This window comes from Arvicola amphibius, chromosome 2 (genome assembly GCF_903992535.2).
Source record: "Arvicola amphibius chromosome 2, mArvAmp1.2, whole genome shotgun sequence".
In the NCBI taxonomy this organism is placed as follows: domain Eukaryota; kingdom Metazoa; phylum Chordata; class Mammalia; order Rodentia; family Cricetidae; genus Arvicola; species Arvicola amphibius.
Genome location: NC_052048.2, coordinates 186,891,311 through 186,904,332, shown reverse-complemented (window position 1 = coordinate 186,904,332; position 13,022 = coordinate 186,891,311). Strand labels below are relative to the sequence as shown.

Here is a 13,022-nt window from a genome sequence, read left to right as displayed (position 1 = left end):
CTCCTGGTGACTCCTGGGAGAATCCCTTAAACACCACCTCTAAGCACACAAATTTATAAAAGAGAAACGTTTTTGTCCTTGAATCGCCTGCTCACTGTCTGGCTTATCTGTATCAGTGCTATTGTCTTTAACTACTGGAGCACAATATCTCTGATACGATGTATGGGAACTACTAACTATGGCCACCTCCCAGAATAACAGGGAGTCGGAGGTACATAGGCTCTAGTTGACAATGGACACGTATTACGTAGTCAGAATCAGTCATTTTTAAATGAAGCTAAAATTTACTCCGGTCGTCCCCAGGTGCCTCTCTAAAAATGTCTGAGGATATCGTGTCTACGTTTCTACAAAGCCTGGCCTGCTCTGAAGCAGCACTGAGAAGCCTGGGGCCCAGCACCTTAAATCCCTCATAGAGTCCGTCATGGACCTCATTAATCCCCCTATACCTTCTCCTCTTTCACTTCTTGAAGAAAGGAACACACAAGTATTGGATTTTACTCAGGAGCCTCCACCGCCAGATAATGTACCTGGAATAGTCACTGCTCAGTGGTCCTTTTTGAACAAGTTTGGTGTATTTTTCCTCATTCAGTGATTCTTCAATGGCCCCAGGAATTTAGTCATTACTTCCACTTGTCTTATATGTCGATATTTAGAGCTGATGGAGCAACTCAGCAGTAGAACCCTCCCCTAGCACAGACAAGGCCCTGGGACTGATCTTCCAAGGGATGGGGGAGAGGTAAGAACCCACCAAAGTCCTGATCGACTTAGAAAGAGAAAATACTCAATAATGGTTAAACGTAAACTTTATATGGATATGAATTGTATCCACTTAATTAGCATCTATAATATGCGTTATGCATACCTGACCTGCTGCCTGGCACATAGTAGGTACTTATGTAAATATGCTGAATGGGTGGCCTTTGCTATGACGCAGCCTCTGTACTAAACTGAATCAATCTGCTCCTCTACTGAATGCTTGCATTTCTTTCTCTGTCTGCTTCAGTTAAGAGATGAATGTCCCCCAAAGGTCCGGGTGCTGAGGGTTGGTCCCAGCCAAGGACACTGCAGGGCAATAGTAGACCCTTCAGGACATGGGAGCTACCAGAAGAAAGTTTGGTCATTTGGGGCTGTGTCCTCAAAAGAGATATTAGAGCCTGGCTGTCTCCTTTTTTCTCTCTCCTTTGCTTCCTGGCTACTGTGAGAAGAAGCACCACCTTCTTCCACACACGCCCACCTTCACTACAGACTCCAAAACCTCAGAGTCAACAAACCATGCATCAGAACCTCCCGAACTATACGCCAAAACAACCCTTTCCTCTTTTAAGGTGGTTGTCACAGGCAAGGTAACTAACATAGAAGAAAATATACGACATAAAATTTACTGTTTTAATCCTTTTTAAGTGTACAGTTCAGTTGTGTTGACATGAATGTACCTCCATTACCACCTATCTCTACTTGGAGGCAGGGCTCAAATTTTAGCTCCAATCTGCAAAATGGCATTTGAATAAAAGTAAAAGAGGCTTGTTTTAATAGCAGGAAGCCAGCAGGTTGGTGTTCGGCCTCTTTCTAATACAGGTTAGCACCTGCAATGGATCCCTTTAGAGACTTCCTCTGCCTCTCCATGCTGCGTTTTCTTGTTCTCTCTTCTATGCCCCCAGTTTTCTATCCTCCCTGTACACTTTCTTTTGGCCATGCATCTATTATCTATCTTCCATATCAATTTAACTTTTTTACCATGTGGAAGGGGCTGGGGTTTCTAGAACCCAAACCCACTATTTCACATCTCTGACAGAAAGATGCTCTCTGGAGAATGCCAGGACTCTCAGGGCTGAGGATGCTAAAGTGCTTGCTGTCCAAGCATGAGGACCTGTGTTTAATCCTCAGCCCCCACTAAGAAGCTGAATATAGTCGTGTGCTTATAATCCGAGCACGGGGGATGCAGAGACATGAGGATCTTTGGCTCTCCCTGGCCAGCCAGCCTGGCCTATCTGAGAGCCCCAATGAGGAACCTCGGCTCAAACAACAAAGTGCACAGCTCCTGAAGAATGACGCCTGATGCTGACCTTACTTACACACACGTATACATGCATACACCCGCATACACATTAACACACACTGCACATGGAACAAAAATGAGAGAGAGAATATTTGCACTATTAAAAACTGCATAATCCAGTAAAGACAACAGAATAATTTTTCCTTCATTTCATCCACAAAGCATCTATCAAGCTATGTTCTTCTCTATACACATTATTTGGAGCAATTAATTGTAGAAATATTTGCATCTAGACTATGTGTGACTCTAGTGTCTAACACCTAGTCATGAATGATGGCGTGTGAGTGTGTGTGCATGTGTGTGCATGTGCATGTGTGTGCATGTGCATGTGTGTGTGTGGTCAAGCCAGCCCAGCCTGTGTACCTACAGCATTCTTCCTGCAAGCCTGGGGTTGCCTTCTCATAGCAGGAAAAGAGGAAAATACTTTTGTTTGGTTGGTTTGTTGGGTTTTTGTTTTGTTTTGGGTTTGGGTTTTTTTTTTTTCAAGACAAGGTTTCTCTGCAAAGCCCTGGCCATCCTGGAACTTGCTTTGTAGACCAGGCTAGCCTCAAACTCAGAACTCTTCCTGCCTCTGCCTCCCAAGTACTGGTATTAAAAGCATGTGACACCACTGCCTAGCTTTGGGAAAATATTTTTGACTGAAAATTCCAGTGAAATATACAGACTTATCTTCTAACTGATCTTTACCAATCCACCAGTAAAAGAACAAGTAAGCTGACCTTCTAGAACAGAGCTAAGGCTCGTGACTTTGTTGACTCAATAGAAAGAGAACAGCCCAGCATTCCCGGACCAATTGACTGCTGATCCAGTTGATCAGTTGATGCTAATGTGAGCTCGAAAGGGAAGGCCTGACCCATTCACATGTGACACTCATCTTGAGAAACTGAGTGAATGGATGCACGCTCTTGGGGCAAGGACCACCACACCTTTGTCCTATCCCAAAGTACCTCTTTTGCTACAGACACCAAGCACTTTTTTTTCTGAACACAGTGGAGTTCAAATACATTTCTTTGCCCTGCACATGAACCCACAAATGTCCCACCCAAATCACAAAGCACCTGCCTGATTTTCATCTGTCCCTGGTTATGTTTGGGAACTACCAAGGAGGGAGGGTCTCACTAAAACTGTGTTTACTTATTAAATGTAGACATGCATTTAACAGATATGCATAGTGATTTACGCCACATATTAAAAACCATGCAGGTGGTAAGATTTCCCCATCAGCCAAGTGCTTTCCAAGCAAGAAGACTTGACTTCTTCCCCTAGTATGCAGATAAAAAGTCAGGCACAGTAACACGTGCCTGTGATTCCAGCACTGGGGAAGCAGGGAGAGAAAGGCCCCCTGGGACTTGCTGGCCAGCTAGCCTAGACTAGTCAGTGGGCTCCAAGTCCAAGTCCAATCTCAAAACAGGGCCAGCAAGATGGCTCAGCCAGTAAAGGCACTTGCTACTCAAGCCTGATGACCTGAGTTCAGTTCTTGGAACCCACATCAAGAAGGAATGAGAGACTGACTCCATGGAGTTGTGCTCCTTACTCCACACTACAGAGCTGCGTGTGCAAGCGTGCTACACAAATGAATAAATATTAAAATGAAAAGGTGCATGGCTCTAGAGGGAAGACACCTATGATCGCCATAACCAACCTATGACCCGTACACACAAGCACTGAAAGACCATGAGTGTCTCCACGGGTTTGCCTATAAACGGTACTATCTTAGGTTTAAAGTTTTTAATCAGCTGGTGACCAGAGCCCTATATGTATCCTAGGAATTAAGCAATCTCTGCCCTGTGGGATGTGGGACTTTCTCCTGTTGACACAAGGTCTACTCCCTTCTTTTCCAGAGCACCCACAATCTGCCCATGTCGTAAGATTAAAACCAATAGAACTAGTCAGGCAGTGGTGGTGCACACCTTTAATCCCAGCACTTTGGAGCATAGACAGATGGATCTCTGTGAGTTCAAGGCCTGCCTGGTCTACAAAGGGGTCCCGGGAAAGCCAGAGCTGTTACACAGAGAAACCCTGTCTTGAAAAACCAAATAGTAATAATAATAATTTAATAAAATCAATAGAACTATTTCCCTTTAGGCCAACTTATTCTTCCTTTTGTGCTTCCTAGGGACAGCTTTCATCTTTATGACAGTCACTACTTTTTGAAACTGGACATTGGTTGGCTTATTTATATGTACTGATATGTATTTATTCTCTCTACCCAGAATGTAAGCTTCTCCACTTTGCCCAACATTGTACCTGATGTCCAGCCCATGGGCTCTCACAAAAGATTGCTGAATGATCATGTCCTTTGTGTGTACAAAACTTGAGTATCTATGACACTATGCAAAATGAAGACAATAAAACATGTAACATGTGTGGTCCACTTTAATTTCTTTAAGGTAAAATGGAGACTCTAGAGCAGTGTTTCTTAACCTTCCTAATGCTGCACCCATTTAATACAGTTCCTCATGTTGTGGTGACCCCAACCTTAGAATTATTTTGTTGCTACTTCATAACTGTCATTTTGCTACTGTTATGAATTGTAATATAAATATCTGTGTTTTCCCATGATCTTTAGTGGCCTCTATGAAAAGGTAGTTCAAATCCCCCCAAAAGGGGTCGCGTGACCCACAGGTTGAAAACCACTGCTCTAGAGTTAATTTGGGAAATCAATATACTGTCTTTTTCCCACCTGCCCCGACAGAGTCCATGGGGACAATACAGGTGGGTGATTTCTCAAATATGGAGCCCAAATGTGAATCCCTCATACACTGCCCAAGAAATTTAACAAATTATATGAGTTTTGTGAGCCCTGATCCCCTCTACTATAAAAAATCGGGATTTAAAATAATATTAGTAATATCCAGCCATGAAATCTGACAATTTGGTTGCATGAGCAAGACCCAAGTAATAAACACAGCGGCCAATATGCCACATGGATGGGGGAAATTGTAGAGAGTGTCACTTCCTGATGAAGAGCTACAGGCAGTCAATGGCTACCGAGAAAGGGAAAAATCGGTTCTCTCCAGGGACGGAGCCCCCTGATAGGTTATTCAGTCACAAGTGGTCAGTCCTAATCCCATGTATATGAGCACCACTAAATGGACTCAGTAGGGTCGTGTGTGTGTGTGCGTGTGTGTGTGTGTGTGTGTGTGTGTGTGTGTGTGTATAACAATAGTTAAAGATGAGGTCATGAGTCCAAGAGGGAGTGGGGTGACATGGGAGCAGCTGTGTGTCACTATGGAACTCTCACATGAAAGTCTCAAAAAAATAAAGATATAACAATAGGAATATCACCACATAGAGTTACTAGGAACAGTAAATTAATAAGTATATATAAAGCTTTAAGATGAGTACCTGGGGGCTGGAGATACGGCTCAGTGGTTAAGAGCACTGATTGCTCTTCCAGAGGACCCGGGTTCAATTCCCAGCACCCACATGGCAGCTCACAACTGTCTGAAAATGCAGTTCCACAAGATCTGACATTTTTACACCAATGCACATGAAATAAAGTTAATAAATCATTAAAAAATTTTAAAAAGATGAGTACCTAGTATCAAGTGGAGCTGTTATTTGAGTGAGAACTTTGAATTCTTTTAAATTTAGATAGAACCTCACTCTGTAGCCCATGCTGACTTCATACTCACTATATAGCCTAGGATGGCCTTAAACTCACTGCAATTCCTCTGCCTCAGCCTCCCAAGGGACTAAAGGAAGGAACCACCACGCCTACTTCATAGACTGACATTTTTCTGAAATTGGGGAAAGAGTGAAGCATATACAAATTCTGTGAACTGATCCTGGACAGTTAACAAAAGAGGGTCAGAAATGGCCCTGAACTAAAACCCAAAACAATTCAAAAAGCAAAAAAGTCTCCTAAACTGTAAAGTCTGACCTTTACGCCCACGCAATGGTGCCGTTACCCTCATCTGAAATAAAGTTATCTTGGAGGCTCTGAGCTCTGCACAAAGCTATCCAGAAAAGTCTTCTCTAATGGTGGTAACCTTTGCCATAGTCCACACGGTCCAAAACAGTAGCCAGTGGCCACGTGTGGCTCTTGGGTATCTGTGATGTGGTAACGCAGCTAAGGACACGAAGAGTTTAGCTTACTTACCTGTGGTTCCTCTATACTTAAATAGACACATGGGGTGGTGCAGCTCTGGGAAGTCTTGTTCACAAGCTCCTGGGTCTGGACCTTGCCGGCATTCCAGCCCCTATGCTGCTCCTCCCCTATCCCCAGAAACAGCTCTCAGCAGGCCATCCTGCTTTCTCACCCTCCCCCACTGCTCTGCCAATGTCAGCCCCCTGCTGAAATGTCCTTCCTTGGCCACACTTCATCAGAGCCTTGTTCCGATTTCATTTCCTAGGAGCAACTGTCTCTACTCCCCCACCCTCAGCCCCACCACGAAGCGTTGCCTCCTCCATGTTCCTCTGGATCCAGTTCCAAGGCGACTCTGTCGTTATGCAGTTGTAATGTATTCTCTGTGTCACTAACATCTATATGAACTTTGAGGGCCGGGTCTCACTCATCTCTCAACCTAGCACTGTGTGCCAAGACATCATATAATACATGTGTTTATTCTAAGTGTTTCCTGATTACAGCATTAAAATTTAAATACGCACAGTGTTCCATTAAAATTATTTTCAAAGCGCAACTACTTCATGACCAAGAAAACTCCTGGGACCAAAGTCTATTATAAAGCAAATTTTAAAACAATAAAAAGTTCGTTTTCAGTTAAAGGCTGGGCATGGTGGTGCACGCCTTTGCTCCCAGTACTTTAGAGGCAAAGGCAGGAGGATCACTGTGAGTTTGAAACTAGCCTGGTCTACATAGTGAGTTCCAGGCCAGTCAGAACTACATAGTGAGACCCTATCTTTAAAATAAGATCAGCTAAAGGTCTGCTTATTTCAAACTTCATTAATGTGGCACTTCAGTACAAACCAAAGAATCCCTGGAACAAGCCTATTTAGAGCTACCTGGATGTCTCTTGAACTTCAAAAATGGGACTTGTCATTGATCTGCCCCCAGCACTGTGCTGACTTTTCCGAAAGACCAGGATGAGGTTTAGGAGCAAGGGGACATGATTTAAGACTCCTCGTTGCTTAAGACGCATGAGAATTTGGAGTAATTGATGCAATCCAACCTCCAAGAAAAGAATAATTAAAATCTTATCGAACATGGAAAATAATGACTTTGGATGGCAAGCGACTGTTCCATGGCAGATGCTACCCAAAAGGATTGGGAGTTCCCCTTATTCCTTGGCAAAGCTTTCGCACAAGAAATCCTTCTTCGGTGTCTCATATAGCATCTGTTATACTATTAACCTGGACTTGTAGTCATAGTTGTTTCTCTTTTTTTTCTTTATCATTGTAATTCCCCAACTAATATATTATTTGTATTCCCACACAACTAGAATTGGCTCTGGATAGATGCATTTATAAACCCGATTTTTATGAGTTGTTTCCCAAAAACCAAGGCTCTGGTGGAAGCGTGCTCCAAATGTGTGTTTTGCCTGCTATCCAGGGACTCCTTGTTCAATAATGAAACAAGAGTCACTGCCAGAGATACACTCTAGTGTGCACAGCCATGGCCTGAGGCATCGGGAAGAATGCAGAAAGCACACAAATCAGAGATACTTCATCTTCATGTCTGGTAGAATTTGAGAATTTGACTTCTGCTTTCTTATTCATTCAGTGGTTTTGTTTTCTTTCAAAAGAACAAACAACACTTTCAGTGCAATGACTGACTTAACAAGTGACTGAAGCCTTTAGGGCAATTGAATCATTAAGATACAACTCATGCCCGGTGGTGGTGGTATACACCTTTAATCCCAGAACCTTGGATAAAGAGGCCACCCTGGTCTACAGAGCAAGTTGCAGCACAGCCAGCACAGCCAGAGCTATTACACACAGAAACCCTGTCTCAAAAAAAAAAAAAAAAAAAAAGACACAACTCCCATTTTCCCATAACATTTTAAATAGACTTTAAACAACCTTTTCTCTGGTTTTCCTTTTCCTTTGCCCAAAATATATCTCACACAATTGTAATAGGCTATGTTTCAAAAAAGAGATAAAGATCTAAGTTCTTTTCAGGGCTTCTAATGAAAAATATGAGACAAACATCTCTCCTTAAGATATCTTAAATTTAAATATAGAAATATCAATGTTAACATCCTTCTAAACTCCACCCATCTAGGACAAATGGTGGTTAATTCTAGAAATTTCTTTCTATATGTTATTAGATCTGCCTATAAATTCTATTAATATAAAATGCACTTGTTTACAAAATGTCTATTGCTGCTTGGAAAGGGAAGACCTGGTTTTTGAAGATGATGTTACAAGGTTTTAAAAAAATGAAGATGGTGACCCAGGTCTCTCAAGATTTGTATGCCCAGCATGCCATTTATCTCAATAATGCCTAACAAGAATGCCAAAAGGACAGGAACAACCGTGGTGAACAAGTGCTTGCAGCTGACAGTGATTGCTGTGTTTGAGGTGATGGGGAACAGCATTTCCATTAGTTCAAGTGAAATACAATGCCCTGCCAACTCTGGGTATGAGTGTATTCAATCCCCTGCTGTGCGTGTCCACTTTCTGCTGCTGCAATTAAAAAATCAGTCGATACAAAGTCAAAATGTTGTTCATTCCTCCCCCCTATCCCTTCCCTTGTTTCCAGCTTCACCGGAAGAAAGTGTCACTATGGTAACCAGTCCCTCTGATGCACAGACCAAGTCAACCTCTCTAGTCAGACTGCCAAGCAGGCAAAATGGAATAGGAGACCTGGATGGAGCCACCAGAAACCACAAACCCCATTTCCCTCCTCCTCTAAGTAGGGTCGGCCGGTACCAGACAGAGGATACCAGTCTGTTCTAAAGGGCTCAAGGAAGGAAATTTAAGGATGTCCTTCAACAAATCTTGTCAGCGCCCACCAGTCATTATCAGCAGCTCTCCCCAACACTTCAGCTAGCTGCCTATCGTTTCCATGGTAAAGAAAGCAGAGCACAGATAAAATAACACCATTAACCTGAAAACAGTTATAAAGCGCCCCCCTTGTGAAAAAAATAATTCTGCTTCCTCTTGGTTTCCTGCTTCTCGGTCCAGCCCCATAATATCTTGAGCTTCCTTCCCAGAGTCCCACCTGGATCAGGCCACACTAACAAGAGCCTTGTCAGGAAGCAGGTGGGGTGCCTAGGAGCACCGTCATGCCCATCCCTAGTCAGCCCCAAGAAGCTACACAACAAATACCAAGACGGACACTCACTCCTTCTCTTTCCTAACTCTCGTCCTCACCTGCTAACTATGAAATGGCCTCCTGGACCATACCCCCTACTAATCATTCTTACATGGTTGGTGGGGGTGGTGGCGGCAGTGGTGGCAGTGTGTGTGTGTGTGTTCAAATTAACAATTTCTTTTGAATAACCTCAACATTTTTTGCAAATCAAAGTACATCAGTTTTCTCAGATATTGTTTTTAAAACACCAGTGAACTTCACGGTGATGCGAGAAGTTAAGAATCGCTTTATGTCTCGGCACATTTGCAAATATTAGCACCGTTGTCAGCTACTCAGCAGTCGAGAGAGTGACAGATGGGGGGAGAAGCAAGGTCTGAAATCTGCACATCTTCCCAGGGTGCAGCCGTCATAGAAAAGAACACGGTCCCCGCCTCGGAGTGACAGCAAAGCGCATGACAGTGAACAGTATCTCAGAGGACTGATGAGACAGGACAGTTCCCAACATATACAGGATTCACAAAATGCATCACGCAAGCAGACTTTCCTAGGCATGTGACCATATTCAAATATCAAGTGTTATTAGCAAATGTTTGCTTATGATCTGTTTTCTATGCCTTGAGTGGTTCATATAAATCTGAAAATAGTATTTCTTCCTTCTGGTATGCCCACTCAGGTTGACTTTGGGGGCTTATGAGACTGCTGATAATCATTGCAAACCGACCGTCACTTCTGTGGTCCACCTCTCCAAGAGAAGAAGTTAAGTACTGTAATGGAATGCTGCTCCATAGCCACCTTGGGCTACTGTAAGAACGGGCTAGAATTTCTTGATGCTTATATGGCCAATACCCACAGCATGACTTCTACAGTGCATTGCTAAGTAAATGTTTCTGAGGTCCATACGGCCTTCTCTGGGAGACACCCCCCCCACCCTCAGTTTCCCTTGCTCGAAGCAGTTCAACATCTAAAACAGAGATTAAAATTCGGAACCAGTTACCCCTGGCACATCACCCTTAAAGGGCTTCCTCCAGAAACAGCATTGGAGATTCCCTTCCTTCTCAAAGGCTGATGAAGCATTATTCTGGATTTTAAGAATAAAAATAAAAATGGTCCGGGAGATTCCATGAGAATCTAGATACACAAGAGCAAATCGGCAGGTGAGCAAAGAGAGTGAAGCCTTTACCACAATCTATTACAGCTATGGAGAGGCAAGTTCTGCCCATGCCAAGGCTCAGTCAGGCCTGGCTAACTGAGCCACTCAGAACCAGGAGATGCTGTCGCCTGTGGCCATCAGGAGAGGCGAGGGGCTGCAGGGCCTACCTAGAGGCGCCGGGCTCTCTGCAGCGCCACGCCTCGCTCCTGGAGCTTACCTTTCCGGATAAGGGCGGCGATCTCTGGGTCGAAGCCCTGCCGGTGGCACTTCCTCCAGAGGCCCATGTTGGTGGAGTTGTACTGCCGGCTGCACTCGTCCGCCGGGCTCATGGCGAACAGCTGCCGGCGATTCCGGGCCCGGAGGAGTTTGCCCTCCCAGCGGTCCAGGCGCGAGCGGCTCGCACGCAGAGGCAAGTTGTTGTTGTTGTTGTAAATGAAGCCGGGGTCGACCCGGCGGGTGTTGAAGGCCTTGCACCTGTCCCTGTGCTTCCTGGCGTCCGTCTCGTACCAGTGGTCGGAGCAGATGGCCACAGCCAGCATGCCGAGGGCGCAGAGCGCTAGCGAAAGCCCCGTGTAGAGCAGTAACCTTCCGGCAGCCATGCCTCCGCTTGGCGGCTACACCATGGGCATGATCCGCCGCAGCTTCGCCTTCCCTCTGCACGCCCGGAACAAAGCGGAGGGCGGCCGAGCTGGGGGTGGGGACTGGAGGGGATCTGCGCCGCGGCGACCCCTTGGCCCCCACCTGCGGGTACGGAGCCGGGAGACTGCGGGGATCGGGGCGGGCAGCCTATAAAGTTCTGATACGGAGAGGCTCCCGCGGGGTTCTGAGCATCCTCCGGGCTGGTGCAGCCTTCTCCGGTGGTGGCGAACTCAACACCGCCACTTCCCACCGTTCAGGAGGCGACAGTCCTGAGCCTCTGCCTCGGCGCGCGGCCCGGCAACCGCAAACTAAATACCAAGTGCTCTCGACCGCGGTGGGATTTGCTGGGTTTCTCTGTGCAGCTTGCTGACCGAAGTGACTGTCCTGGCTTCCTGGGAATGATAGGGAGGGCGTGTGAGGACGCAGCACTCCGCCGAAGGAATGGATCGCGCCCGCGCCCGGCTGCCCTGGATCTCGTTCTCCTGGACTCTCTCCCCTTTTCGATCTGCAGCCGAAGGCCGGGGATGTGCGCCCGAAACTGTTCTTCCTCTCTGCGTCGGGCCTTTTCAAAGCCTCGGTTCTCTGATCACCAATAGGTCCTTGGCTCCTGCTGGCCCACGCGTGCTCTCAGAGGTGAACTGCCCGAGGACGCACGATCTCGGACAGCCTTTCCCCGCGAGCTCCCGGGTGGCCTGCCTCTGGCCTCGCCATTCAGACTGTCTAGCTTTTGGACAGCGGGGACACCCAGGCGGCGTTAGGCGACTATTCCCGGCCCGGGGTTTGCAGAGACTGGGCGGCAGCTGCCAGGAGCTAGGGGCGGGCTGCACAGAGGAGGGCGCACCCCGGGCTCTCCGAGCTCCTTCAACACCATGGACAGGTCGCTCAGGGGTGGCGCGCAGCCGGCCCAGTCGCCAGCCTTCTCGGTGTCATTCTGCTCTTTCCAGCTCCTTCTTCCTGGAATGTGTACGCCCAGCCTCCTCCAAGATCCCCTCTGCCTCACTTCACCTAGTCTCCCGCAGCCCGGCGTGGGAGCTGCCCAGGTGCTAAGCAAATGCTGCGGGCACGAAGAAAACCCAGGACCCGGCTGCTCGAAGCAACCCGCCCCCTTCGCTGCCACCTGAGCCCAAGCAGTCCAGCACCCGCTTGCTCTGGCCAGCTGGGGTCAGCCACTCTCAGACTGCACCATTTTCTTCGCAGCCCACCCAGGCGACGAGGCGCGGGGTCCCTCGGCCTCGTGCAGAGGATCCCGTCCCGGCCTCGGCGTCCCGCGATCCGGCTCCCCGCACTGTGGTGAATGGGGAGAGGGGTGGGGGGGTAGGGAGCCTCAGTACCTCAGCTTACCCTCCCTATCTCCTCCTCGAGCCGCGGAGGCTTCCGGGCCTCTCAGGCTCAGCCGACGCCCGCGAGGAGCGAGAGCCCAGCCTGCGCCCCAGGGGCTCCAGAAATCGCATTGCCCGGGTGTGGGCGCCCTAGGAAGCCGCTGTCACTCGCTCGGCCTCTAGGCGCTGCAGCCTTGGCTAAAACCCACAGCCGAGAACACGGAGCGCGCAGCCAAAAGCTAGTGATGTCATCCGTGCAACGTGAGCCTCATCTCTTATTTTTCTAGCCTTCTTAAAGTTGAACCGCACCAATTTCCCAGGCATGAAATGTCTGAGCCTTATTCTTTGGCCAGGCAAGTGAATGGTGTCTAGGTAGGTATGCACTCCATCACATCCATATTTATGCACATATACATATATGTGGCATGTAGCATGTTTATGTGTATTATTGTAAATTTAGGGTTGGTGCCCACGTCTCCTGTTTCTTTTGACCGTGGAAAATTCCCTTAAGCTCGCCACAGTTCTTTTTTAAAAAAGAAGGTTTAGAGAACCGTCTTCAACGAGCTCTGAGTGAACCCCTGTGCCCCGCGTTTCAGCCGCTAGTGTCTCCCGTTCGTTTAATCTTTGTCTTTCCCC

The 13,022-nt window shown here is 47.0% G+C and overlaps 1 protein-coding gene across 1 annotated transcript in view; it reads right to left on the bottom strand.

The window, feature by feature from the left end:
- The window catches only part of Tmem178b (transmembrane protein 178B), a 375,806-nt gene extending 364,779 nt beyond the window's left edge, over nt 1–11,027 (bottom strand). The window contains exon 1 of the mRNA XM_038317805.1: nt 10,646–11,027. Coding sequence (XP_038173733.1) covers nt 10,646–11,027 — 382 coding nt within the window. The remainder of the gene's footprint in view (nt 1–10,645) is intronic.
- Nucleotides 11,028–13,022: the final 1,995 nt, after the last annotated feature.